Raw genomic sequence first — 26,971 nt, 5'->3', positions numbered from 1 at the left:
GAGATTTAAAACTGCCAGGGGCCTTCTCATTTTTCTGGCTAACCAGCTCTGAATTTGTTCTGTCTGGCCATCCCCAACAGACGCATGCACACGCACGCACACACACCCACACACACGGTCATTGTTTAAATAGGGGCTTGGGAATGCTGGGGCATGGTGCAGGATTCTAAAAACAATGTAATAACTTCTTGTTTCATCTATGTGTATGCACACACATGGTAATATCACTGTTATTGTGTTATGCAGTCATCTCAGAGGTTTGTTTATGTATATAATCTATTTGGCATTTACTGCAAAGTGACCTCAGGACCAGACATTCAAAAGAAAATGAAGTCACACTGGAAGGGGCGCATGATGGAGCAAAATTAAGATTCTCATATGTGCTGGCAGAAAATTGCAGTCTAATCATTCATCTGGTTACTTCATTTAACTACATTTTAGCCCTCATAAATGGGTTTTCTATGCATATTAAATACATCTCACCCCTACTTCAAAACAACGTGAACATTATCATGGATAAAACCCCCGTCTGTTCCAGTATTTTATCTGCTATGCATCTTAAGGCCTCAATTCATCAATCTGGTCGGTCACATTGGCTGTCACTGGCTGCCACATCGGCCTAAATGTCAGCACGTCAGGTCATAAAAGTGATGCCGCACACAACACAACAAGTCGATCGCAACGACAACCACTACGTACCATCTGCATTTGCTTCAGGGCTCCACACTAACTTTTGCACTGGGAGCACTGGCGCTACCAACTTTTTCAGTTGGTCGCACCACACAGATTTTGGTCACACCCTTTAGGGGGAGATAAAGCATTGACCGTATTTGCTGATGTAAAACTTGTCTCGATTTGCATATCATTACTTCAGATGACGTAAAGATTGACAGCGATTGAAAATATCGCTGCAAAATATTGTACTTTAACAAGATTTGTCTGCAATAAAACAGGTCAATTATTTTATCTTACTTGAAAAGAAGACATTAGGGAAAAAAGGCTTTGCTTTTGTTGTGTGCTGAGAGGTTTGGATCCCAAAGGCGCAGACACAAATAAGATTGTATTTATTTATTCACATCGAGAGGCACAGAAACTCAGAGACGCTGTACACAGGAACAGGTGGACAATAATCCGGCAACCACACATATTTCTCAGACAGCTTATAAAGACAGTCAAATGATCTCATTGGTTGTGACTAGACATGTGGGCACCGGTACTGACATGGAATCATCTGATTGGCTGTTGACTGGTTTCTAACCCATATAGAGAGATTAAAGAGTCTTGACATCAACTAGTTACAAGCCGATTGCATCAGTTCAAATAAAACAAATAGAACCAAACATTAGACATTTGCCTCAAACTGACACGACGTGGAGAGGTAGGACCCAGACGCAGGATAAAGGTAGGCCACAAAGGCAACAGGTTTCTCACACTGAGAGGAGAAAGGGGAATCAAAAAGTGGAGAACTAAAAATTCTCCACTGGGGAGGAAAAAACAGGCAAAAGGTATAGGGGACAACAAAAGGCGCTCCGCTAGGGAGGAAAAAGGCTCAAGGCAAAAGGGGTAACTAAAAGCGCTCCGCTGGGGAGGACAAGGCACAAAAACAAGGCAAGACAACAAGGCAACGGGAACAAGGACTCGAGGACTGTGGGACGCTTCCATGCACTGACTGTGTGTGACACTTCGGCAACGGAGGGGAGAATGCAGGTGGCTTTTATTGTGGCTTGATTGGTGGCAGGTGGTGGTAATCATGGGCGGGGACCGGTAATTAGATTGACTGAAGTAGAAAAAGAAATTTTGGCAATATATTCATTTTAACATTAATCCTACCAATCAATGACAGTCATGACAGCTTTTATGTGAACATTCGTTTATTTAATGCAAAGGGGCCAGCTCTGATTGTGAGGCTTCCAAACCCTCTTCCTCTTGGGAAAACCAAAGCTTAATAGCTTGCCCAGCATCATGATCAGTCAAATCTGGCCCTTCAACACTACTTTGGATTAGGTCATGCGATGCAGTGTTTCTCAACCAGGAGTATGTGGAGATATGGGAATTCAGGTAACTGATGATGAAAACTGCTGTACTAGGACTATTTCTTGTTCAATGTTTTCTTTAATGCCTGTTCAAAGGGGAATTATTGTAAAGGCGCTTCTATTTTTGATGGTAAATGTTATAACAATTAAACAGCAGGGTTTATCTTTTATTTTGAATTATTGACATACCAGCAACCTACATTGTTTAGATATTTGCAGTTATAAATGGTAAATGCATTGCTTTTTTCGATCTGATTTCAAAATGTCTGACAGTATTTGAATGCAACTGCAGTTCGGCTCGTTAAACACTGTCAATGTTTACGCTCCCATTAATGGCTAGCACTTGCTAACGCCGGAGACTTGTGCTGTATCATACAATTACAGACTAATTAACAGACTAATTAACGTTAAGGGTCAAAACTGTCTTATTGTCTTTAATTGGCAATTAAATCTAATTTCGAAGTGGCCTTGTGTTGATGTGTGGAAGTCGACCATCGCGTGAGGAAGAAGCTGGCTGCCTTGAGCTACGACGCAAACCACACGGTGCATGGGTCATTTTCCAAATACAAATAACAAGACAATAGCATCGGCGTCATTGTATTACTTAGGAGGCTTTTATTTTGAAATTGGCCTCAGCGTCGCCTTTCGTGGACTGTGTACAACCAAAACGGTGGCGCTTGATGCATACGGATCACGGCTCAAAAAGCAGCAGTTGCACTGCTCATTAAAACATGCACTCATGCCGTGCAACTGGATTATTTATTTATTTATATTTTTACCAACACAGGCCGTACAGTTGCCCGCATTTGCGGGTGAATTGGTCGCAGTGTCGAGTCCTGTGATTGAGAACTTAAACCCCTAAATATGACCAGCAGCGGTAGTCAGTGGATTTTCAACACCCAGACATTCTTTAGCTCAAAGTAACATGACCCATGTAGCTTTTTTCCTCTCAACTTGAAACAAACCAAAGAAGGAAAGAGAAGCAGGGTTGGAGAATCCAGGTCCAGAAAATGAAATCCCTGAAACAGTTTGGCTTTAGCCACAAGTGTTTCTACTCAACAGGTGGAGACGACATCGTTTACCTGCTGAGTAGAAGTTGAGTAGAAGCATCTGTGGCTAAAGCCAATCGTGTGCCACGTGCCGGCTTTTACTTTTTGGACCTGAAATCTCCGCCTCTCAGTAAGTATACGGTAAACAAAACATTGGCTATTGGCTTCACTGTCATTCACGCTGCCTAATGCAAAGTGGCATGTTGAGCACCTGCTCTTTTGCTTGAGGAGCAAGCCTCCTGCACCAGCCTTTTAATTATTCCAAAAGTCAGGACACACACATCATCGTTCCAGTTTTATGGCCCCCGTCTGTGGAATAGCCTGCCGGAGAACCTCAGGGCTGCAGAGAATGTTCTTGTTTTAAGAACAGGCTCAAGACATACCTTTTTAATGTAGCTTTTCCCAAAAATGTATTTTATGCATTTTATTTTATTTATCTTAGCTTTTATTTTATGCCAAACTAAATCTTACCTGTCTTTTCTTTGTTATTATTATTATTATTATTATTATTATTATTTTTTTTATTTTTTTTTTTTATTTTTTATTTTTATTAATGTTTTTAACTTTAAGCATTTTATATTATTCCTCTCTTCTTTTTATTCTTTTGGTATTTTCTTTTTATAGTTTTCACTCGATCTTATGTTCTTAAAAACTTATTATAGTCTGGTAATTTTACTTTTACAGTGTTGCCGCCGCAGAGGGCTCCCTCTGCGGAACACTGGAAGCTGGGGTTGGGTCTGCGGACGCAGCTTTCGGCCCTCACCTGGCGAAGATGGTTCCCTGAGATCGCATTTTCATTGCTAGGTTGCCCTGTGCTGAGCCTTTGGCGCCTTGGATCATTTGTTTTGACTTGTTTTGAATGTCTGTTTATGATTTTTTTTTGGGGGGGGGGGGTCAGTATTGTGGAGGACAGTGGGCTCTGTTTTTAAACTGTTTGTATGAAAAGTGTTCTCCAAATAAAGATTGATTGATCCCGTAAATTACATTCCAAAAGGCAATATATTTGGGCTGGGTTAAGATCGAGAATCATGATATTCTGGTGACCAGCTGTGATCTGTGAGCATATTTACTCAATCTGACACACGGGAAAAGTGCGTGACAGCAACCAATTAGAGTTGACCTTTTTCACCTCTACTTTGGTTTGCAAATTGAAGTAAATAGAAAGTAATAATAATAAGCTAATAAACAATGAGTGCATGTGCAGCTAAACGCGCATTTGATGGGCATCCATGACTCATGACGTTATTTTCTGAAGTTGAAGCTATTTTGACGGGAGGAGTACCATTCCTGTATCCTGCACCCATACCTGCATTTTCAAAGCGAAATGGTAAATGGTACTTCATTTACATAGCGTTTTCCACTTTATAAGGCCCTCAAAGTGATTTACATTCTACTACTTGTACTCGCCTACTGATGGCGCAGCATCGGGAGCAACTGGGGGTTCAGTATCTGGCTCAAGGATACTTCGACACGGTCACAATGGCATAGATTAGATCCAAAATCGCTGGGTTGATACGAGCACTCTGACCCCCAACACCACCCCCCACCCCACCCCGCCCATTGGAGTCAATGAAGCTGGCTGTTGTGCAAGGTAGGCTATATCATCAAAATCAGGCAAGACTACAATCCTGTTAAATCATTTGAACAAATACCATCCAAGCAATGATGTGGAAAGCATGAAAATACGAACAGAGTTTGCACAGCCTACCCATGTAAACATTAGCCGTTTAGCCGCTACGAACTAGCCATGCAGCCAGTGGTCCAAATCACCAATCAGAAGTGTCAGCTTTTAATCATTCACATTTGCAAGTAGCAATGACGTTAATGCCATATGTATGTCATATTTTGTCATTTTAAGATGCAATTTTTATTCTTGAGGGGTATAATTGTAGTAGTTCACTGTGTATGTGCTTGTGTGTGCATGTTGTTCGTGTATCTGTTCTACATTTGTTGTAGTATAAAATGTTTTAGGAATTTTCACTGTTTATCATCTTTCTAATTTTGTTTTAAAAATGAACTTGGTACATTATTCATAATATATAACGCTTTATTCACATTATCTCATTACTTATTTGTCAGTACAGATGCTTTAAAACTCGTCATTTAAAAACGATGTATGGCTAGAGATTTTAGGTTAAATTAAACACACATTGTCCGTAGGTGTGAATGTGAGTGTGAATGTTTTTTGTTTGTATCTGCCCTGCCATTAGCACCCCAGCGACCCTAGAGACGATAAACAGTACAGAGAATGGATGGGCAGATCTGAGATGTGCCTACATGGAATGTGACTGGAGAGCTTTTGTTTGTACTTGGTAAAATCCACAAAGAAATGCACAGCAGATCATTACTAAAATTCTAGGGGCACCAAATTGATGGTTGCTCAGTCACTAAGCACTAAAAAGTCACATTGCTGGGTGAGCCAAATGACTGAATGACTTATTAGCATCTTTTTGTGATATACACAGCAGAGGCACCTCTGCAATGCTGTGTACTAACACATTATAAGGGCCACATTTGAAGTATCTATCTGTTAAATGTGGGATTTTGCTGAAATTATTTTTATGATTCAAAATGTCCTGCGTTTTATCTGTGTAGTCCAATTCTCAAAATACTCAAATTGCCCAATGGTGTGGATGTGACTGTGAACGGTGGTCTCAACCCTGTGATTGACAGTCCATCAGTGCAGGGTGTACCGCCGTTCTGACTTTGTCTGCTGGGATAGGATCCAGAAAACTTTTCCTATCCTACCTCAGTATAAAAATGCAATTCATAATACAAATTGATGGTCAGAATGAACAAAAGCTGCAGTCAAATGAATGAATGAAGCAAAGTTAATTGCCTCCTTGTGTAAAATGTGATTTGGCATGTTTGCTGTATGAAAGTGATAGTAAAAAAAGTTTTGTGCTTTGAAAAGTTGTAATTATGTTCAAGGGAGTGTGGCGTGAATGCAAAAAAAAAAAAAAAAATCATGGGAAAAATCTAATTAAATGTGTTATCAAAAAGTATAACCTGAGCTGGGATTGACATGAAAAAAAAAATGATTTATGATCCCTTAGACAGGTTCAACTACAATGTTATTCATGCAAATAAATGAATAAACATCTGCAAGTTTCCAACCCTTTTCTCTTAGACACATACCGTACATAATAAACAGGCATATGGCACAAGATGGAAAAAGATTTTTTTTCACTTTTCATTTTTATTTACTTATTTTTTTAAAACAATCATGAGATATCTGGTTAGCAGGAATGAAATGCATTTTATGTTACAATGTGAGGGTTTAATTGCCGTATATTCCGCAATATAAGGCGCACCTCATTATAAGGCGCACCTTCAATGAATGGCATATTTCAAAACTTTTTCCATATATAAGGCGCACCACATTATAAGGCGCACCTTTAATGAATGACATATTTTCAAACTTTTTCCATATATAAGGTGCTACAGTAGAGGCTGGGGTTACGTTATGCATGCATTAGATGGTGCTGCGCTAAAGGGAATGTCAACAAAACAGTCAGATAGGTCAGTCAAACTTTATTAATAGATTACAATCCAGCTTTCTGACAACTCCATTCACTTCCAAAATGAATAAACAGCTGTTTTTTTTATTTTCTCTGAAGTATTAGTATTAGCTAGCGATCCAAGATGGCGGGATCTTTTGTGCATGCGCATCACCGATCGTGCAGGGTCACCGATAGCGTCTTGACAGCGAGACCTGTGGCTGCTCAATATTGATCCTTATATAAGGCGCACTGGATTATAAGGCGCAGGGTCAGCTTTTGAGAAAATTGAAGGCTTTTAGGTGCGCCTTATAGTCGTGAAAATACGGTAATAGCTGCTCTGCCTCAAGTAAAAAAATAAAATAAAAAAAAAAAAAAACACGACTACAAAACAAGTTAAACGTTAAATTATGTTGAAGCAAGGCAAATTACCATATTTATGACCTGAGGAAGATGCTAATATTGTTTCTTCTTTTGAATAAGCCATTAATAGTTCCCAGTCAAGACCACATGGAATCAGTTGAATTGAACAAAAAAATCTAATTGTCAGGAATCCGTGTATCATTCGTTCAGTCGTTTTTCCAAACAAAACGGGAAGTACAAAAACAAAAAAAAAGGACTTGTTTTCTGAATATTCGTTCCAAAAACAAAAATAAAGTGAACAGAGAACGACTGGTTTTCCGTTGCACTTGACACAAGTTGCGTAACCCGGAAGCGATTTTTTTTTTTTTTTTTACTGACTCGTAGCCATGCACTGATCTGTATATGTTACTGGATAAGCGCTAAAAGAAAAATGGGGTCTTCAAGGCAGCACATACTGTCCACTTGTTAAAAAATAATTAGCACCCAGCCAACCACCATTCCCACACCCGGCCCTATATAAGAATGTACGAGCTGTATATGTCTAATCTGTACGTATACATATCTGCTCGCGAGACAAGTTTTTTTTTTTTTTTTTTTTTTACCTCCTGTTTGGAAAATTACTGAAGGAATGATACACAGATTCAGGTTCTTATATTGATGTGTGGGCATGGTGGTTGACTAGTTAGCACGTCCGCTTCCCAGTACTGAGGACTCGGGTTCGAGTCCAGGCTCCGGCCTTCCTGGGTGGAGTTTGCATGTTCTCCCCGTGGGTCTTGTACGGGTTCTCCGGTCTCCTCCCACATTCCAAAGACATGCATGGCAGGTTAATTGGGAGCTCCGAATTGTCCCTAAGTGTGCTTGTGTGTGTGGATGGTTGTTGGTCTCTGTGTGCCCTGCGGTTGGCTGGCAACCAGTTCAGGGTGTGCACCGCCTACTGCCCAAAAGCCAGCTGAGATAGGCTCCAGCACCCCCCGCGACCATTGTCAGGAATAAGCGGTAAAGAAAATGGATGGATGGATATTGTGTTTCATTGTTTATGATTATAAGCCTAATGGTAGTAAAAAAAAAAAAGGCTCCTTCACTAAACTTGCCAGTCATCAGCAAAGCTGTCATGAAAAGAAATAAATTACTTGAGAAATAGTGGGCCCAGTTTCCGGAAAAAGATAAGTGAGTATTTCCTTCAGTGCATATTGAGTGACAAAAGATGAAAAGTTCCATTTGGAGAAAAAAAGGTTCTCAGAAAATGTGCTACCGTTCCATCAGCAGTCCTTGCAGTCTGGCTGTTCATTTTTTCCCCCGTTAAGAGACATAAAATATGGCTTTGTGGAGATAACTTCTTGGCATAAATGTGCTATGCTTTTAGTGCTTGGTTTTGTCCAAGTTTCATTATGGTTCATATCATCTATTCGACATGGCTCATTAACAATTACTACATAAGATTCTAACATGGCTTTGTTAGGGATATTAAAAGGTATGTGAATGAAAAACTGATTTGGTCAAATGAGGGCTGGAAGAGAACATAGCGATCTTGTTGAATTCCAAATTTACTGAGCCGCAGTGGCCACACATGGCCTTTAAAGCCGCAGTGCGTAGCTCACGACCGCCATCTATCGGTCAAACAAGATAATGCAATGATTTTAAGCACACAAACTACGGCGTCCCAGAGAGACCCTACTTCAACAGCCTACCACCGGAACAGAACGCAAACAACTTCTGGTATTCCCTCGAGTGATGACGTAAGTGAATTGCATTTGTTAGACATACTGTACAGATCCCTAATATTTGTGATTTAGTCATTTAATTTCAGAATTAATATTTTTGTCGGCATTGTTAGGAAATACTGTACGTCAGCTAATGATAATGGCTATCTATGTTCATATTTGTTAGTGCAACTAAACCATGCAACAGAGAACACACAGTTATGTTATATGTTTTATAGACATGTGGACCATCTCAAAGAGGGCGAGGAGGGGGCGAGGGAGACGACGAGGAAGAGAACGCGGAAGAGAACGCGGTGTCTCGTAACGTACAATTATGTCATCATGGAAAAATAATTCCATTCGAGCATGCATGTGAATGGCTCAAAACATACCTTTGCTTGTAATATGTGGTATTTAGATTACATCGTTTGCTGATATGTTTAGTATATCGTACAAAAATAATGGTGTTAACTGAACTACATATCTGCAACTCAGACTCGTAAATCCCCCCGTGTCTTGTTGCTACTAACCACTCAGAAAAGTGCTGCTTACAAAAACGTTTGAAACCCTTTACTCAGATATCGATTTGTCACCATATTGAACAATTTTACCTAATAAATATCACTAAGCAACTTAATTAGTTTTGATTGAAGATACAACAGCTTCCTTGTACTTCGATGTGCAGGAATTTACATGGCTTTCACAAATAGTCTTGCTCATGTAATAATGTACTTCATTGGCTCAGTGACTTTCAGTTCATTGTTTGGTACCTCATCTGACATACAATTGTTACCTTCTTGCAGAGACTCGTACAGGAAATGACCATGGAGGAACATGAAGATATCCAAGTCCAGACTGACACCAAGAAATACTTTTTGACACATTGCTGACACATCAGCACCACCATGATTCCTGTACCTGGATCCTAGACTGCAGCACCTTGGTGACTTGTGGCAAATAAGTGACACTTTCCCATATCCTCGAGGACAATACAAAGGTTTTTTTACCTGGCATATAATTAGTCCATGTCTGACACTTGTTGTTGTAGTTTGTATAACTTGTATATTGTTGTTGTGTGTTAATTTGTACATTTTGAATAACTAAAAAATACTATTTCCTTTGGCGTCAACATGCAGTGTTCATTCGACACCTAACCTAACACTATTTTACATGACCAGAAATGTAAAACATCAAAAGCCTGGAGAATTATTATAAATGCTTGCAATGACAAGGAATTCTTCATTGGCCAATGAATGTAAGGTACAGTACATGAAAATGAATAAATAAAATAAAGTAAAATAAAAGTCTACATGAAATGAACATATTAACTAAAAAAAAAAAAAAATGGTTAGAATATAATGAGCTACATGAATTGCAGTTGTTCCAGAAATTTACCAATACGCTGTGCATTTCAAAGAATGGAAAATAGACATACAGGTTTGGGCCAAAAGTAGTGTTACAGAGCAGGTATGTGTTGTACACAGCTAAAATATCTGATTAACTCAATACCATGATGTTTTTTTTTTGTGTGTGTGTGTGTGTGCTGACATTGTCCCCCATTAACATTGCAACATTCCTCAAACTCTCCCGAACACATAGTATGATCTGTAACACTACTTTTCGCCTACTCTATGATGTTATTGGGGAAAAATTAAGGAAGGCTTGTCCATTGATTGTGTGAACAGACTGCAGTAAAAATGAAGTCACTTCAATGTTTGCTGGTTTTATTAGGTTTTACATGCTCCTTGACTGCACAAGTACATGTTATGGAGTGAGGGCATGTTCCCACCAACGATGATATCATATTCTTCAAAGGCTTGCTGAGGAAAGTGAGGGAGGAGTCACTCCATGGCTTCAGACACCTGGTCAGCAGGTCCTGTGTAAAACAAGTGGTGCTTGTACATGTGACCATTCCGTATTGCTTCACACAAAAAGTTAATGTAGTGTGCAATGCCGTCCATATGTAAATGACATACCAAGACGTCGGCTGACTTCAGTTTGTTGCAGCTCAGGTATGGTAGGTGGAGATACTGGTGGTACAACACCGAAGCCTTCTGGGGTCCTCCATTCAAGTGTCCTCATTCGGGGCATTCCAATTTGGCTGCTGACTCTCCCCTTGATATTTTTTTTTCTTGCAGGTCGGTGATGTATTTAAACGGTGCATGAATGCTTGTATACATCAGAATATGGTTCTGGAAGCCCTCAAGTTTGGCTGTTGATCTAGTGTGACACAAACAAAAACAAAATTATAAAATAAAATAAAATAATTGATGATACTACTATATGTCACCAACTTTCCAACAAAGCCCCCAAAATAGAGGTAAGATCTTTAGTTTTTGGGCCCAAAACATTGTATTAGCTAGATAAAAGTAACTTGACTGCATAGAATATGCAAAGGCTGCTTGCTTGACGAGTTTCCGTGGAAAACGTAGCAGCCTGTAAATTCTTGTGCACCCAATTACACAATGGACCAGTACACACTTGAGTGAGAGAGTTCAGACTCTAGCAGTGCTTACGGTACAGCCAGCATTTAAGTCCAGAAAGTTATTCCCTGCCGAAAATTTATTTAGAGAACACTATTTTCACCAACCACAACGAAAATAATAATTTTCAACTCCTCCACTAATAAAGTATGCTTTAGATTCTCCATTGAAGTTATGGGCAAATATACCTCCGAAATCACAGTTACATTACATTACACAATAACTTGCGCATTTACTCTAAATATAACGTGCCAGCGGGAATCTTTTTTTTTTTTTTTTTCAAAGCAAGTAGCTACATAACGAAATCGTTCGAGTGGTGCGGAGTTGCTAATCAACAGCTACAGTGATCGTAAAACAAAGGTACGAACATCGTATTAATTAGTACGGTGTATACTTTTTCTCTCGCTCTCAAAACGTAAACACAAATGTACTCTTACTTACCGGTCAAGTAGAAAGCAGTCGAAGGCACCGGCATGTCCCAAACCTAGTCTGTTCCTCATTTCTCTCCATCTGGCAAATGCGGCTACAATATAAACTCTTGTTTTGTCGCGCTGAAATAAAATAAATTCCCAAAGCAATTGTGATGCTTGATAATGCTCTCTTCGGGGACCGGAAACTCTTCTTCTTCGTGTACATGCGGTTGCCATACAAACCGGAAGTGCGTCTGCAAAGGCGTTCCAAAACGCGTTAAGAAATGGAGCGCTGAAATTTGTCGTTGACGGCACCCGTAGCAGAAAGATGGCGGCGAAACATGGTGGACACTAGCAGGTGAGGCGCGGTCATGTAAAATAATTAGTGATTTATATACTTACCGTTATATTTTAAAAAAGTATGTTTATGCGATACAACATATCTTTTTACTTACTACTAACACAAACATTTGTTTTTTTTAAATGAATGACTTTATTTCACCACTAGATGCCACTGTATAATACTGAGTGTACCTTTAAGCCAGTTTATTAAGTAGACATATACGGTTTTACACCGTGTGCTGCCACCCCCACAGTATACACTCATAATTAAATTCGATCAGGTGAGTGACGTTAAAATAAATACATAAAGGCATAGATACACCAATCTGACATCGGCCAAATGTGACAGACTCCTACCCCTTGTGGCGTCGGCCCAGACATCGGCACATCGGTTAGAAAAATGACGTAAATACAAACCGCAACGACCCGACTATTACGTACCTTCAGCGCATGCACAAGAAGTTATTCCCCTCCATACCATTGGCGGCGGTAGTCATTATTCGTAAGGGCAACCGGAAATCTCTTTACGGGGGACGGGATATAAAAACGTAAACAATGAACACCAGTTAGTTTTTCTCTCACGATGTCCTCCCACGTGAATGAAACCCTCCGGCTTTTTGCACAGTATCGTATATAAAAGTAAATCCTACCTGCTATATCGGACAACCTCTTCCGCGTTCACATGCTTCCTCCACGGCGAAAGCGACTGCCCGGGGTAAATGCGGCGGCCAGCTGGTTAAGCTAAAACGGGCGCTGGAACAAGCTTCGCCCCCTGCTCGTTCCCGAACGCATGAATGTACTCCGTTATGGCGTATCCTGGACCCTGTTGACTCCTGGCTGTTACCGATCATCAGCTCACCTGAAAAGCTTTGGCCGGGCTGCCCTTCGCGTTTTGGACGCGGTGCTGACCTCCAGCTTGTAGGAGCTTATTTCCTCGAGACCACCAGACGGAAGAGCCATGCACCTCTGCAGCTCCCACAAGTATCACACTGTTAAATGCGCGGTCACTGACAAACAACATATTTATTTTCAGGGAGTTTTTCCTGTCCAACAACTGTCCAACAACTTGGAATTTCTCTACCTGACGGCGACCTGGACTGTTGCCGGTGAGTCCAACGCTATGATTCAATTATTATACCTCCTGTCTGTGCTTAATTCGACGCTCCGAGGACTTCGGCCAGGGTAGAGCAACGGTGACTATTATTAAAAGCAAATTTAAACGTAAATGATGTCTATTTATCACATAGATCAACAGCTTTGAAGCCACCTTCTTTGAAGTCAGCCAAACTGTCACTGTGCTGTGCTGTCATTTATCAACCTCCAAAATTCAATAAGGAGTTTTTAACATATGTTAGATGTGCATGCTACCATACGTTTTAGCATGCATGCTCCCTGTAATACAGTGCACCTTCTTGTTAAATACTAGGGATGAGCCGGATATTCGTACAACACGAGCATCCGGTACGGATAATGATTTTTTTTTTTCCGGATACGAACACAACCCAGATATAATTCCTTATTATCCGCCCATTTCCCCCTCCCCGACACCACAGGGTACAGGCAGAGCTTGAGCTTCGTCGACGCAAGGTTTTGTTTTTGAGTCAAAAGGCAATGCTCTCGATTTATTGGTCGATCTACATTCCAACTCTCACCTATGGTCATGAGTTGTGGGCCGTGACCGAAAGAACAAGATCCCGGATACAAGCGGCCAAAATGAGTTTCTGCCGCAAGGTGTCCGGGCTCTCCCTTAGAGATGGAGTGAGAAACTGGGTCATCCGGGAGGGACTCGGAGTAGAGCCGCTGCTCCTCCACGTTGAGAGGAGCCAGTTGAGGTCGAGATGCCTCCCTGGAGAGGTGTTCCAGGCATGTCCCACCGGTGGGAGGCCCCTGGGACGACTCAGTACACGCCTGAGCGACTATGTCTCTCGGGTGGCCTGGGAATGCCTTGGGATCCAGCCCGAGGAGCTGGTTGAAGTGGCTGGGGAGGGGGAGTCTGGACTTCCCTCCTAAAGTTGCTGCCCCCGTGACCCGACCTCGGATAAGTGGTGGATGGATGGATGGATGGATGGATGGATGGATGGATGGATGGATGGATGGATGGATTATAAAACAACGTATTCTGTAAATAGGTCCTTTATTATTTTGATCCAAAAAAAAAAAACAGTCCCGAACTATTGCCAGGTGGCGGTGCTGAAACAGCACGGCCATCCCCCACATGCATGCGTCACTCGGGAAAGCATACATAAAAGGACATGTAGTCCATAGTTCCGGTTGTGCCATCCCCGTGTATAAGAGGGGAAGGGAACAGGAACACGGTCTCTCAGAACCTTCTCGCACAAAAAAACACGAGGGCTCTGAGTGATAAGCAACGCTGGTGGTCGTTCGGGACTCATAAAACCATAGTTACATTCGTAACTGTTGTTCTATTTCGTCCCTCCCGACCGCCAGGTGGAGGTGCTATAAGCACACGGAACGCTGAATACCAGCGATACCACGAGTACCCTGGAAACCAAACCCCACAAGTGAAACCGCCGAAGGGCCGAGAACCACATCCAGTGGATGAGGAGAGGTGACATCAAGGTGTAGAATCTGGAGAACGTGTAAGGCGACGACCAGGAAGCAGTCGCACAGACGTCCTCCAAGGGCATGCCCTTTGTTACGGTCCAAAGAACCTCCCAGAGGGGCCTCTGAAGGACTGAGAACCTCAGCCAGAGGATCAGGAGAGGTAACAGCCAAGGTGTAGAATCTGGAGAACGTGCAAGGCGACGACCAGGAAGCAGCCGCACAGACGTCCTTCAAAAGCACGTCTTTCAGCACTGACCATGACGTGGAAACACTCCTGGTAGGATGCGTATATCAGGAAGAGGGGGACGACCAGAGACCTGAAACGACTTCCGCATTACATCCCCGATCCACTGAGAGAGGCGTTGCTTGGAAATAGCAGCACCACTCGCCAGACCATTGTAAGACACAAAGAGTTGGGTGGATTTATGGAAACACCATAGCATCCAAGTAAGAGCGGAGCGCCCACACAGGACAACAAAGACATGGAGTGACATCCCTGTCCATCGATGGAGGAGCAAAAATGAGTGAGACGACTAGTGGGGTCAGCTTGAGAGCCAGACAAAACCTTGGGGAAAAAAGTGACATTTGGCCACAATGTGACCCCTGCCCAGACGGGATGGCAACGAAGGCACGCGGGGCTAACAGACAGGTCGTGGAGCGCCTTCATCCACCTAGAGAATGTGATCGCCAGTAGAAGCGCCATCTCACGAGACAACCAACGAAGTTGCACTCCGGTCCATGGCTCAAAAGTCACCACCGACGATGACTGCCCCTGGCTAACCGCTGCGTCCTGCTGAGGCGCAACATCAGCCGCATTCGAGATTACAGGCGGACGGACCACTGCAGCAGCGGGAGCTCCTGCGCGACTGTCAAGACAGCAGTCAGTTCGGCCCTCTTCGGGCAAGAAGGACCCACCACAGTGCTTACGGTGTCCTCCATAGCAGCCCCAATCGACGTGCAGGGAGTGTGCACAAGTCAACTGGCTGCTATCTTCATGTGGGAGAGGAGGCAAGAACCAGCCACGTCACCAACGGAACAAAACAAAGCTCCACGCAGGGAGAGTGGCAGACATCGTGTGGGAGAGGAGGCGGCACCTAACCTGACACCTAGCCTCTTCACCAACAGAAAAAAAACGAAGCCACAAAGCAATCAAAGAAACACGTACGTGGTCGTTTGTGCCGTCATAAGCTAGCAGTTGGTATTTCCTTTGTCAAATCTGTTTTATGTACAAAAACCTCACAACAATATTATGATAATTATCCTGCCGTCAGGGTCGTAACGTGATATTTATCATACATGATGTTTGGATATCGTTACATCCCTAGCTCGGATGGTGTCCCTCATGTTTCTCACATTCTGTTTAAGGGCCACCACACTTAGCGACTGCTGAGTGGAATTCCACTCAGCAGTCGCTCATGTGCAGGTTTCTGCTGAAAGATCTCACAAGTGGCTGAATGTATGTTTGTATGGTTTTGATTCAAAATATGAATCGCAGTTGCACGACTTGGCCATGTTGCAAATTATAGCCAATGAAAATGCATTGAAAATGAAAATGAAAATTGAAAATGAATTGAATGTGGGAAGCGAGCCCCACCTTTCAGTTATCCACCTTCGATGTCTATCCTCGACAATGTCCTCTATCTGCAGCAACCTTTGACTAACACTCCATCTTATTCTGGATTAAAGTAAGTGAGACAGTCCATGATATTTTATGAAGAGTCTCAGAACGCGATATAGCCACACAGTACACATCATCTAGTGTTTGTTTTAGGGATGGGCGAGTACCGATACCAGGTATCGGTATCGGGCCGATACCAGCCTTTTTTCAAGTACTCGAGTACTCGTGACGCAGATGAGTACAAGCGACCGATGGCAGAGGGGGAAGACGTTAAGTGAGTCCTCCTTGCCTGTAACTGGCGCTAGCTTGCAGCAGTTTTTCACCAAAACTTCACTGGTTTGGAAATACTTCAAAATTGTGAATCTTAAACTAAAAGAGCATTTTTGTGTTTTATTTTGAGCGTTAAGACTATTGAAGAGTGACTGTGCTGGGGTTTTTTTTCTCAAAATTAAAGGAAATATATTTGTTTAAAAATATCTTTGAGTGATTTCTTTTTATTTGTCAAAATGTACTACTGGTATCGGCAGTTGGTATCAGTATCGGTGAGTACTGAGGGTCTGAGTATCGGTATCGGTCTAAAAAAAAGTGGTATCGAACATCCCTAGTTTGTTTTAAATCACCCATGTGCGGGGGTGAGAAGCGAACTGCCATTTTTTTGCCATGGTTGGGTCCTAGTCGGATTCAGAAGTATTGTTACAGCCCTAAGGTTTGACATGTTATTCATATTTTGCCAAGGCGTTCTATGCATGAAATATGGACACTATTAGTACTGTAGAACTCGCTGGGCCTGAAAACTGTCACTTGCCATTAGGATGTCACGATAAGGGCAATATCGTGATATTAAATCTTCCACAATATCGTTGTCGTCATGTTCACAATATTTAAAAGGAACACATCTGTTTCAAAAGTCACGTTGTTTTCCATTTGCTTGTGAAGCGATCAATGTGTGCTTGCATTAGCAAGTGCCTCAATATTGTAGATTTGTGATTGTAGTAGTTGTGGTTTATATGCATTGCTGTTATCTAAAAAAAAAAACAATATTGTGGGGTTTTTTTTAGTATGAGCTCTTTTCTTTTTTACAAGATTGTGATCTTATTTAAATATCGCCAACCCCCCCAATATTGTGATAATTATCGTATTGTGACCTTCATATCGTATCGTGATGTATGGATATCGTTACATCCCTACTTGCCATGCAACTTTGCCAAAAGAATTCGGACAAAATATGAATACGTCAAAACCTGCACAGCAGAACATGACAAAACTTTGAGATGCCGGGAAATACGTATGCTTCACGTCTCGCATAAGACCACAAACAAGTTATATTACTCCCTATTATGTACTGACATGTTTTGCAGTATTTACAGTGTTTTACTACAGCCAACTAGGTTTCTTATCTACATTGGGACTGATGTGGCCATTTTTTTTTTTTTGGGGCACTTTAAAAATTTGGCTCGGCATCCACGGCAATCACAGCTTTTCACATTTGCACATGCTTTCACATTTTCTCACGTTCATCCGATTTTGTCCACAGTGTCCTGAAATGTGATTGCTGTACCTGGTAAATATAGAATTACATTTTCCTATTGAGTCTTAAGAAAGAATGTTTAGTTAACTCGAAATCAAGAATTAATGAAATGGTGAAGTTGAACTTGACTTACAAATAATCTTAAAATTTGATTTTAGGTATTTGTCTGAAAAGTACCTCATGCATTACTAGGTATTAGGTAAGCTAGCCTACTTTGAAGTTTTCAGGCTGTTGATTATCATTATGTATGTGTGTTAAGATACTGGAAACTCTATTTGTCCAATGGCCAGTCAGAGAGAGACATAAAAACTGTGAGTAAGGGCAATTAATTTTATGGGCAGGGGGCAATTGCTCAGTGTGATTACTTACTTGTTTTTTTTGTTTTTTGGGTTTTTTTTGTTTTGTTTTGTTTTTCTGCCGACCAAGTTGAACAGTTCAGTATTCCAAAAAAAATCAGTCCCATTTTAATGCCCGTCTCACTGGTTTCAACTGATTTTGATTCTAAAAATGAGCTATACTTGGACAATCAACACCATGCCACAGAAACAACTTAGCCTCAAAGCCTTCAAGAGAAACAGTGTCCACCAACTCACTTGCATGCTTAATAAGCAGCATATAAAACGGAAGATAAATTAGGTAAACAATGTGCATGTTTCCCTTGGTGGGGAAAGCTGGGGAATAATAAAGAACAAATTCAATAAAATAAGATGTTGCGTTTACGGGGTTTTTTTTTATACAGGGATTTCACAATTGCTTAACAACCTGCTAAAAGGCTGTAAATTAATGAAGTGATACAAATTCAAACAAAACGATGCTCATGGCCCTGTCTTGTTTGAATTGACCCTTGCAATATGTATTGACGGGAAGGAAAATGTTAAGAACTTTACATATTTCAAGTGATAAGCCCCTAGTAAAAAACTACATTTAAACTCTGCTTACCAGATAGTTGGTGATTCGGATCCTTCAACTTCAAGATAATCAGTCTTCTCTTCAATTTGAAATTCTGTAAACACCAACGAGATGGTATCCCCTGGGTCAGCTAGGATGGTCCATTTGCACTCTCCACTGCTGCCCAGTCCTCCAGCAGCAGGGGAGCCCCCGCTGGGGAAATCAAAGCTGGATATGAAGCCACTAGAACCCTTCAGGGTTGCACCACATGTGTCCTCCGCTATCAGGTACAGAAGAGAAGAGAAAGGAAAGAACAGTGTCGTAAAATATGAACTCTAACCCAGAAATATATGTTGACAAATGCAAATAAATCAATAAATGAATGAATAAAATAGGAGGAAAAAAATAGCATAGAAATGATTGGAACCACAATCTTTTAATTTAATGCCCTCAGACACAATTTTGAATGAGTTCATGTATTTTGACAGTACAGACAGTGGATTACAGTATAATGTATAAAATTATTAGATGAAAATGGTATTGGTATTTTATCTGTGGTCAAATAATATTTCTTCAGCACATCATCTATGTGATAGGGCTGGGCGATTAACCGAAAATTTATCATTACCGGAATTTACGACGATAGCCGACGTCATTTTTCCCTTGTCGGTAAATTCGGTAAAAAGAAAATAAAAGTCTTTTCGTCTGTTTTGACTGTGTATTTTTGGTAGGCTATGTTCATTCCCTTTTAAGACAGTTCAGCGTGTGTAGTCACGTGACTCCACCCATCCAGTCAACAAGAAAGGAAACACGAGGAAATGGCGGCTAACGTTAAGCCTGGTTCACACGGCAGGAGAATTGGCCCGATTTTAGCCCCGAATTTCCCCTCCCGACAATCGTAAGGATGCGCCGACACGCAAGCGATAATCTTAACAGATAATCCTGCCGTGTGTGTTGACACCATACACGGCGCTCGGAAGGACCTTCCGACTTGAAATCGGGGGATATCCAACATGTTGGATTGTTTTGGCCCGACTTCGCTCCGTCTGCGGTGTGCCCCGAGGACAGACCACCGCGCAGCCGTTTGACAGTGACGTGCAGCCAATCAGAAAGCGAGCCAGCTATTCATCGTGCATTTATCGTTACCGGGGTAAAACTGCCCAATTTATCATGATATTGATTTCAGGTCATATTGCCCAGCCCTATGATAGGCCAAGAGTCTCCATCTAATATCCATCTTACATCTTCTACCCCTTCCTTGTCTTGCAAGGTCGCTCAGATCGTCCTCTATTTTTTACGACCTCCTCTCTATCCATTTTTTTTGTCAAGTGTGGATATATACACACAAGGCATACAGCACAGATGAGATTGTCGTCTATCACTCACGGTGCAGGCATGCAAAGTAAAGTATAAAAAGTATCAATGTAAGAATAATGATGCTAGGCCCGTTTGTGTTTAAGTGAATAGTGTGTGGTAGTGCAAATGAGCAGGGGAAAATTAAATGTGAGATGTGCAGGCTTCCAGATCACAGTATGTGTGCCTGTGGCGCGGCACTGGTGGGTGGCTTTGGCGGAAGAGGGGGTCAGGTACAAGAATGGGGTCCCAATCAGTGGCACGAGGCCGAGGGAGGGGGTAGACGCAGGGGGAATTGGGGTAAGAGGGAGAGACCTGAGCCTCCAAGCAGTCTAGTGGAAGAAACTGTCTTTGAACCTGCTGAATCTAGCCTGGAGACTATGCAGTCTCCTCCCCAATGGCAACAGGCAAAAGTGACTATGAGATGGGTGGGTGGAATCAACTGCAATCCCGGTGACTTTGCAGGTGAGGCGGGCGTTGTGAGTGAGACATCAATCATCCTCTCAGCCCCTCTCACGATGGGCTGCAAAGCCTTGAAGCAGGACACGGTGTGTGCGCCGTACCACACGGTGATGCAGCTGGACAGGATGCTCTCGATGGTGCATTTGCAAAAAGTATGCATGATGAGGGCCGGGGTTCTTGTTCAACAGTTTGTCTCGGTAGTGCAGGCGTTGTTGGGCTTTTTTACATCTCTGTAATCTTATTCCCTGAATTTTCTTTTAAACCTATTAAATATCAGAATAAAAACAGACTGTGGTGAACGCCATTATCTTGGTCACGTGATTGTGGTGGTAAACGAAAGCCACCTTCGTTCATCTCAATGGTTTTTTGCTGATGTAATGGGCAAGAAAAAGGCGGTTTTCTATCCCAATTACTGCGCCAATTCTGATCAGGGTAAAATCCACGTCAGGTTTCATGTCATACCGCGGGGGGGTGGCCTCTCCTAATGTGGGCTAAAGCACGTTAGCACATAACATATAGCTTGGCCTAGCAGAGTAAAAGTCGCCCGGATGCTTAACTTCCAGGGTAGGGACCGTCCCCATTTCCAGAGTTTAACAATGTCAATAGTGAATTGACTGGTAATTTAAGGCTCTGTAACACACAACTTGAAGACGGTCCCCAACTTCGACTCGCTATGAGCCAACCAGCTGAAAGAGTCGGCCAATTTCATCCAGCTTTCGGCTGAACACAAATCTTTGGTGAGTCCTCCGTGGCTGTACTGCTTTTGAAGAAGTGCTTCTTTGCTATAGGGTGAAATTCCACCTTTTATGTCCGCCGTGGTACAAAATAGTTCCCCGTGAGTCTCTTTGTTATCACTGGTTGGCATGTCATTCAATGTATATTTTACGCATGCAATATGACACGATGATCACTTGACTGTCCAAAATGGCCAATACTGTACTGAATGCAAAAATATTCATAAAAAGTGCTATAAAATCATTTTCCCCATATAAATTGACAAAAAAAAATTCAGGAAAGAGTTGAACTTAACCATTTCACAGAATAGATGGTTAGTTTTTCATGCCAAGTCTTGTATTCCTTTAAATTCCCACAAAGGTTCCACATGCTGTGGCTGACGCTCGTGTAAATTACAAGTAAAAACTTTACGCCATAAAACCTATATGAACGATTGGTGTCGTGATTAGTGTGTTCACCCTGTAAGCAGAAGCTCCCGGGTTTGTGTCCCACGCAAGGTTTTTTTTCTCTCTTTTTTTTCTCCCACGCAAGTTCCCCCCACCCCCCACCACCCACCAACTACAATTTCTTGGGGCAAAGAAGCCGTATTGTTTCAAATGTTTATTCAAGAATTGTACTTCCATCCAATTTCCACATTTAAAGAAGACGCGGTTGTAGGGCAAGGGCTCGCCGGTCTTGCCGCGGCCACTCAGAGGAGTGCGCAAACAGCTAGGACGATAGGGGTACGGAAGCCACAAGTGGAGAGGCGGGGTTTTACGAACCGGGCTTACTTCCAGGTTAGAAATATAGCCAGCAAAATAACTCATATTTCTGAAGAAATTACACCGCCATGGTGTCAAATGTAAAATTTAATTATTATATGCCTACCTGTAGTTAACTGTGGAAGGGCTTAAAATACCATAATACAGATCAGAGAAGTGAAGAGGAACAAAGTGATAAAGGGAGTTGAATGGCTTAATCTGATGAACCACATACTCCAAAACCCTCAAGGAAACTTCAAAAGAATTAAACACTGCTAAACGAGGGACATTGACAGAGAGGTCAAATGTGGTGTTTGAAACGGGAGCCCGAGCTGTAGCAACCTTATCACTGAAAAAGTGCAGGAATTTATTGCACATATCGGGAGAACATTGTGCAAACAGGCTGAGTGGGGTCAAGAACAGAGTCGATAGTTTTGAATAGTACACGGCACACGCGAATTGTGACGGGTTGTCTAAATAAAGGTTGACAAATGGTGTCTTCTGGCATCTGGTAGCAACACCAAGTCTTTTCAAATTCGGTATGGAACCTGCAGCTTGTCTTTCTTCCGCCTACGTTCAGAGGGTTAAAAATCAAACGGTGCCACTCAGGTGCAACAGATTTAACTGCAGTAGAGGGAAAAAAAAAATACATCAAAGAGCACAGTCAAACGATCATAAATCGAATTGACGGTCAAATTTTACACCGGTAGGCCATAAGCAAGAATCTCTGAATTAAGTTGGATGTGTACATTTTGTATTGGACCATCTAAATGTTTTGCATAAAGTTTACAGTAAAGTGTAGCGATTATACTAGGGCTCAAAGGAATACACATATCTTAAAATTAGCACTACCGTCATAACTAAAGACAGTTATTTATCTATGATAGATTGCCAAGTCAATTCACGTCAAGATCAAGTTTATTTATATAGCCCTTAATCACACAAAAGTCTCAAAGGGCTTCTTCACATTATTCCAAATGCAAAAAACAAGTGTAAAGTCCTCTTTGACAAGGATATTAACAACTCGCCAACTGGACACCAAGTAACATTTCAACAAAGAAACATAGGGCTATATCTTTGTGAACGTGTAACTCAGCGAGAGAGGGAGGTATGTGCCTATGTAGGAGTGGTTACACATACAACTGCATCCATCCACGGGCATTCCTCTAGTGTTTTATTAGCCCGGTGGCCCCCCAGGAATTCTTTAGATCAAGTAATATACAGCCTTTTTACAGAAAATGCCATTAAAACCAACTCATGACAGCACATTGCTGTACATTTAAGCATTATTGCTCATATTACAAAGTTAATTTACCATCTTTATGGGTAATTTCACTGTTTTAAAATGTAAAAATGTTTGTAATTTACAATGTAAAATAACTATGTATGCATTCATTCATGTGATCTAAACGTACTAAGAACAGCGGTGGAGTGGCTCAGCAGTAGAGTGGCCGTCTTGCAACCCTGAGGTTGTGGTTACAATCACTGGCCTTCGTGACCATGTCAAAGTATCTATGTGCAAGCTCCAGAACCCCCACTTGCTCCTGATGCTGTGTCATCAGAAGGTGAATGAATAGTCAAAATGTAAAGTGGTTTAAGGGCCTCTTAAGGTGGAAAAGCCCTACATAAATGAATTACCATTAGAGTAAATTGTTGCAATTTTAAATCCAATATCTAGTTTTTCCAAAGATTTTTGGCAGGTTTTGAAAGATGAATATTTTTGTATCATATACTGTTATATTACATCAAACACAAATTATTATACACTCTTGCCAATAAAATAATGTCATTAAAACAACTAATAACAGCACATTTCTGTAATAGAAAGAATGATTATTCGTAATATGTTTACATACTATATTTCTAGATAATTTAATTGTTTTAAAATATGAAAACATTTCTAATTAAACATTAAAAACACCCTGAAAATAGGACAAAATCTTATTAAAATTACAACTATATACAGTACTTTTATGCTAAGTATTTTTCTGTTATTTCACTGTATTTTTTATTTTTTTGGCGCCCCAGCTGCTGAAAATGACCGTTCCTTTTTAAGATGTTCTGACAGTGAATGAACGATGAATAGTAATTGCTGGATGTTTTTCGCCAGCCCCACTTCAGTGCGAACTTGATATATGATTCGGGCATGTAATTTGTCGTCCGCAAAAACCTCCCTCCCGCCGACAAAGATTATCCAGGGCGGAATTTTGTCCATCCATCGCCAAACAGCAAGGTTTCTCAGGAGAAAACCTGCATCCATCCATTTTCTGAACCAATTTTTCATAATAAGGGTCACGGGGGTACTGGTTGACTTGGGGCAGCAGGGTCATGACCAGTTTAATTAAATGTGGCGCGCTAGTTGCGAATGGCTAAATGCATATTTGTGCCATGAAGTTCACACTTGGCCTGATCATTCATGTGACCCTCCCCATAGATGTACCGCCCATTGGGATAATTAAACATTAAATTTACAATAAATAATAATAATAATAATCCTAATAATAATAATAATAATAGTAATAATAATGGTGGTAGTAGTAGTCGTAGTAGTAGTAGTAGTACAATATAAAAATGTGATGTAAGTATGCTCCATTTAACATTATTAATATTATTATTATTATTATTATTATTATTATGCCTTCCATCCCATTCATACTCACAATTTAGTGTTCAATTAACCTTCCATGAATGTTTTTTTTTAGAATTTGGGAGGAAACCAGAGTACCCAGAGAAAACCCACGCAGGCACGGGGAGAACATGCACACTCCACCCGCAGGGTTTACCCCACCTACTGCTCAAGAACAGCTGGGATAGGCTCCAGCGCGTCCGCGACACTCGTGTGGATGGATGGATGGATGGATGGATGGATGGACGGACGGACGGACTTACGGACATGTTCAATTAATTGATTGAGATGAATAAGAGGGTTTGGTGCCCGGTGGTCACGTATGAATGAATGAAATATGTCTGACATCCACCGCATGCCCTCGGAGCTTGTTGTGTGTTTTCCTTCGTCCCAATCAAATTCACCAAAATCCCGTAAGGCCAGCTGTCTGACCTGCGTCGGCATCTCGATGTACAGTTAGGCCCAAAAGTATTTGGATAGTGACACAATTGTCGTGTTTTGGGCTCTGCGTGCCACCACAATGGATTTAAACGGAAACAATTACAATGGAAGTGAAATGCAGACTTTAAGCTTCAATTCAAGCGGTTAAACAGAAATATATGATTAAACATGTAGGAATTAGTAATTATTTTCATGCAAAAGCTCCTTATTCCAGGGGCTCAAAAGTAATTGGACAAATAAACATAACGTACAGTAAAATGGTACTTTTCAATATTTTGTTGAGAATCCTTTGCAGGCAAATGACTGTATGAAGTCTGGAACCCATGGACATCACCAAATGCTGGGTTTCCTCATTTGTGATGCTTTGCTAGGTCTTTACTGCTGTCTGCAGTTGTTGTATCTTTGAACGTCTTTCTTAAGTTTTGCCGTGAGAAAGTGGAATACATGCTCGATTGGTCAGAGATCGAGTGAGTAACTCGACCATTGAAGAATATTCCACTTCTTTGCTTTAAAAACCTCCTGGGTTGCTTTTGCAGTATTTTTTAGATCATTGTCCATCTCTACTATGTAGCACCGTCTAATCAACTTTGCTGCATTCGGCTGAATCCGAGCAGAAATTCTATCCCTATACACTTCCGAATTCATCGGGCTGCTTCTGTCTTTTGTCATATTAAAAAACACAAGTGACCATGTGCCATTGAAAGCCATGCATGCCCATGCCATCACACTAACACCACCATGTTTAAAGAAGATGTGGTGTGCTTTGGATCATGAGCTGTTCTAATTCTTCTCCAAACGTTCTTCTTATCATCATTCTAGTACAGGTTGATCTTAGTCTCATCTGTCCAAAGAATGCTGTTCCAGACCTGCAGGACTGACTTTGTCAGGTGTTTTTTTTTGGCAAAGTCAATTCTTGCCTTTCTATTTTTGAAACTGATTAATGGTTTACGCCTTGTAGTGAATCCTTTGCATTTACTCTTATGATGTCTTCTCTTTATGGTAGACTTACATACTGATACACCTACTTCTTGGAGAGTGTTCTTCACTTGAGTGGATGTTCCATCCATCCATCCATCCATCCATTTTCTTGACCGCTTATTCCTCACAAGGGTCGCGGGGGCTGCTGGCGCCTATCTCAGCTGACTCTGGGCAGTAGGCGGGGGACACCCTGGACTGGTTGCCAACCAATCGCAGTGAGTGGATGTTGTGAAGGGGTTTTTCTTCACCATGGAAAGGATTCTGTGATCATCCGCCACTGTTGTCTTCGATAGATGTCCAGGTCTTTATGAATTCACAATCTCACCACTTCATTTTGTTTTTCTCACAAAGTACAAAACTGTTGATTTGGCCACTCTTAACATTGTTCTCTGTTTGATGGTTTTGTTCTTTTTTTTTTGTCAGCCTCAGGATGGGCTGTTTCACCCCTATTGAGAGCTCCTTTGAGAGCATGTTGTGTGTTCACAGCAACAGCTTCCAAGTGCAAACACCACACCTAGAACACAACTCCAGACCTTTTAACTGCGTATTTGATGACAGGTTAATGAGGGAAGGGCCCATGTTTTTTCTGTTTTTTTCAGCCTTCTGGGTCAATTGTCCAATGACATTCGGTCCCCTGAAAAAGAGAGAGCTACATTTTAAAGAGCTATAATTCCTAAACCCCTGCTCCAATTTGGATGTTAATACTCTCAAATTAAAGCAGAGACTGTGCACTTTAATAATCTATATTGATTATATATGGATTGTATCCTAGATATGTTTTTGTCAACAGCTAAAATAACAAAACTTGTGTCACTGTCCAAATACTTTTGGGCCTAACTGTAGTCTGGGCAAACAAGTTAGATGGACTTTCGACCACCAAACTGTCACTCTACCAGGTGCATCTCACGACACTCCCTATCCTGAGCAGGCAAGGCCAGTTAGGTGGATTGGCAAACACGTGTAGTGAGGCCTGCAATCACAAAAAAAAATAAAATCTGGATCTTCGCTGACAATGAAAATGCTGTCTATGAAAATAGAGCTCAAAGTCTTTTAACGTACAAAGAAAAGGTAGATATTTCTACCACCACAATTACTGAAACATAAAGCCGCGCTCATGAATAAAATGTATCTGGAGTATTAGCTTAGATCAGGGGTGG

General features: G+C 41.5%; 1 protein-coding gene across 5 annotated transcripts in view; it reads right to left on the bottom strand.

Annotated features, from left to right (window-relative positions):
• LOC144021954 (CUB and sushi domain-containing protein 3-like) overlaps positions 1-26,971 on the bottom strand; it is a 1,200,535-nt gene that overhangs the window by 957,496 nt on the left and 216,068 nt on the right. For all 5 annotated transcript variants that reach the window (XM_077526258.1, XM_077526261.1, XM_077526260.1 and 2 more), the window contains exon 5: positions 18,531-18,759. In XM_077526258.1, the coding sequence (XP_077382384.1) occupies positions 18,531-18,759 (229 nt within the window). The remainder of the gene's footprint in view (positions 1-18,530; positions 18,760-26,971) is intronic.

This window comes from Festucalex cinctus, chromosome 7, assembly GCF_051991245.1.
Source record: "Festucalex cinctus isolate MCC-2025b chromosome 7, RoL_Fcin_1.0, whole genome shotgun sequence".
In the NCBI taxonomy this organism is placed as follows: Eukaryota; Metazoa; Chordata; class Actinopteri; order Syngnathiformes; family Syngnathidae; genus Festucalex; species Festucalex cinctus.
Note: the sequence above shows the minus strand (reverse complement) of the source record. Positions and strands in the feature narration are given on the sequence as shown.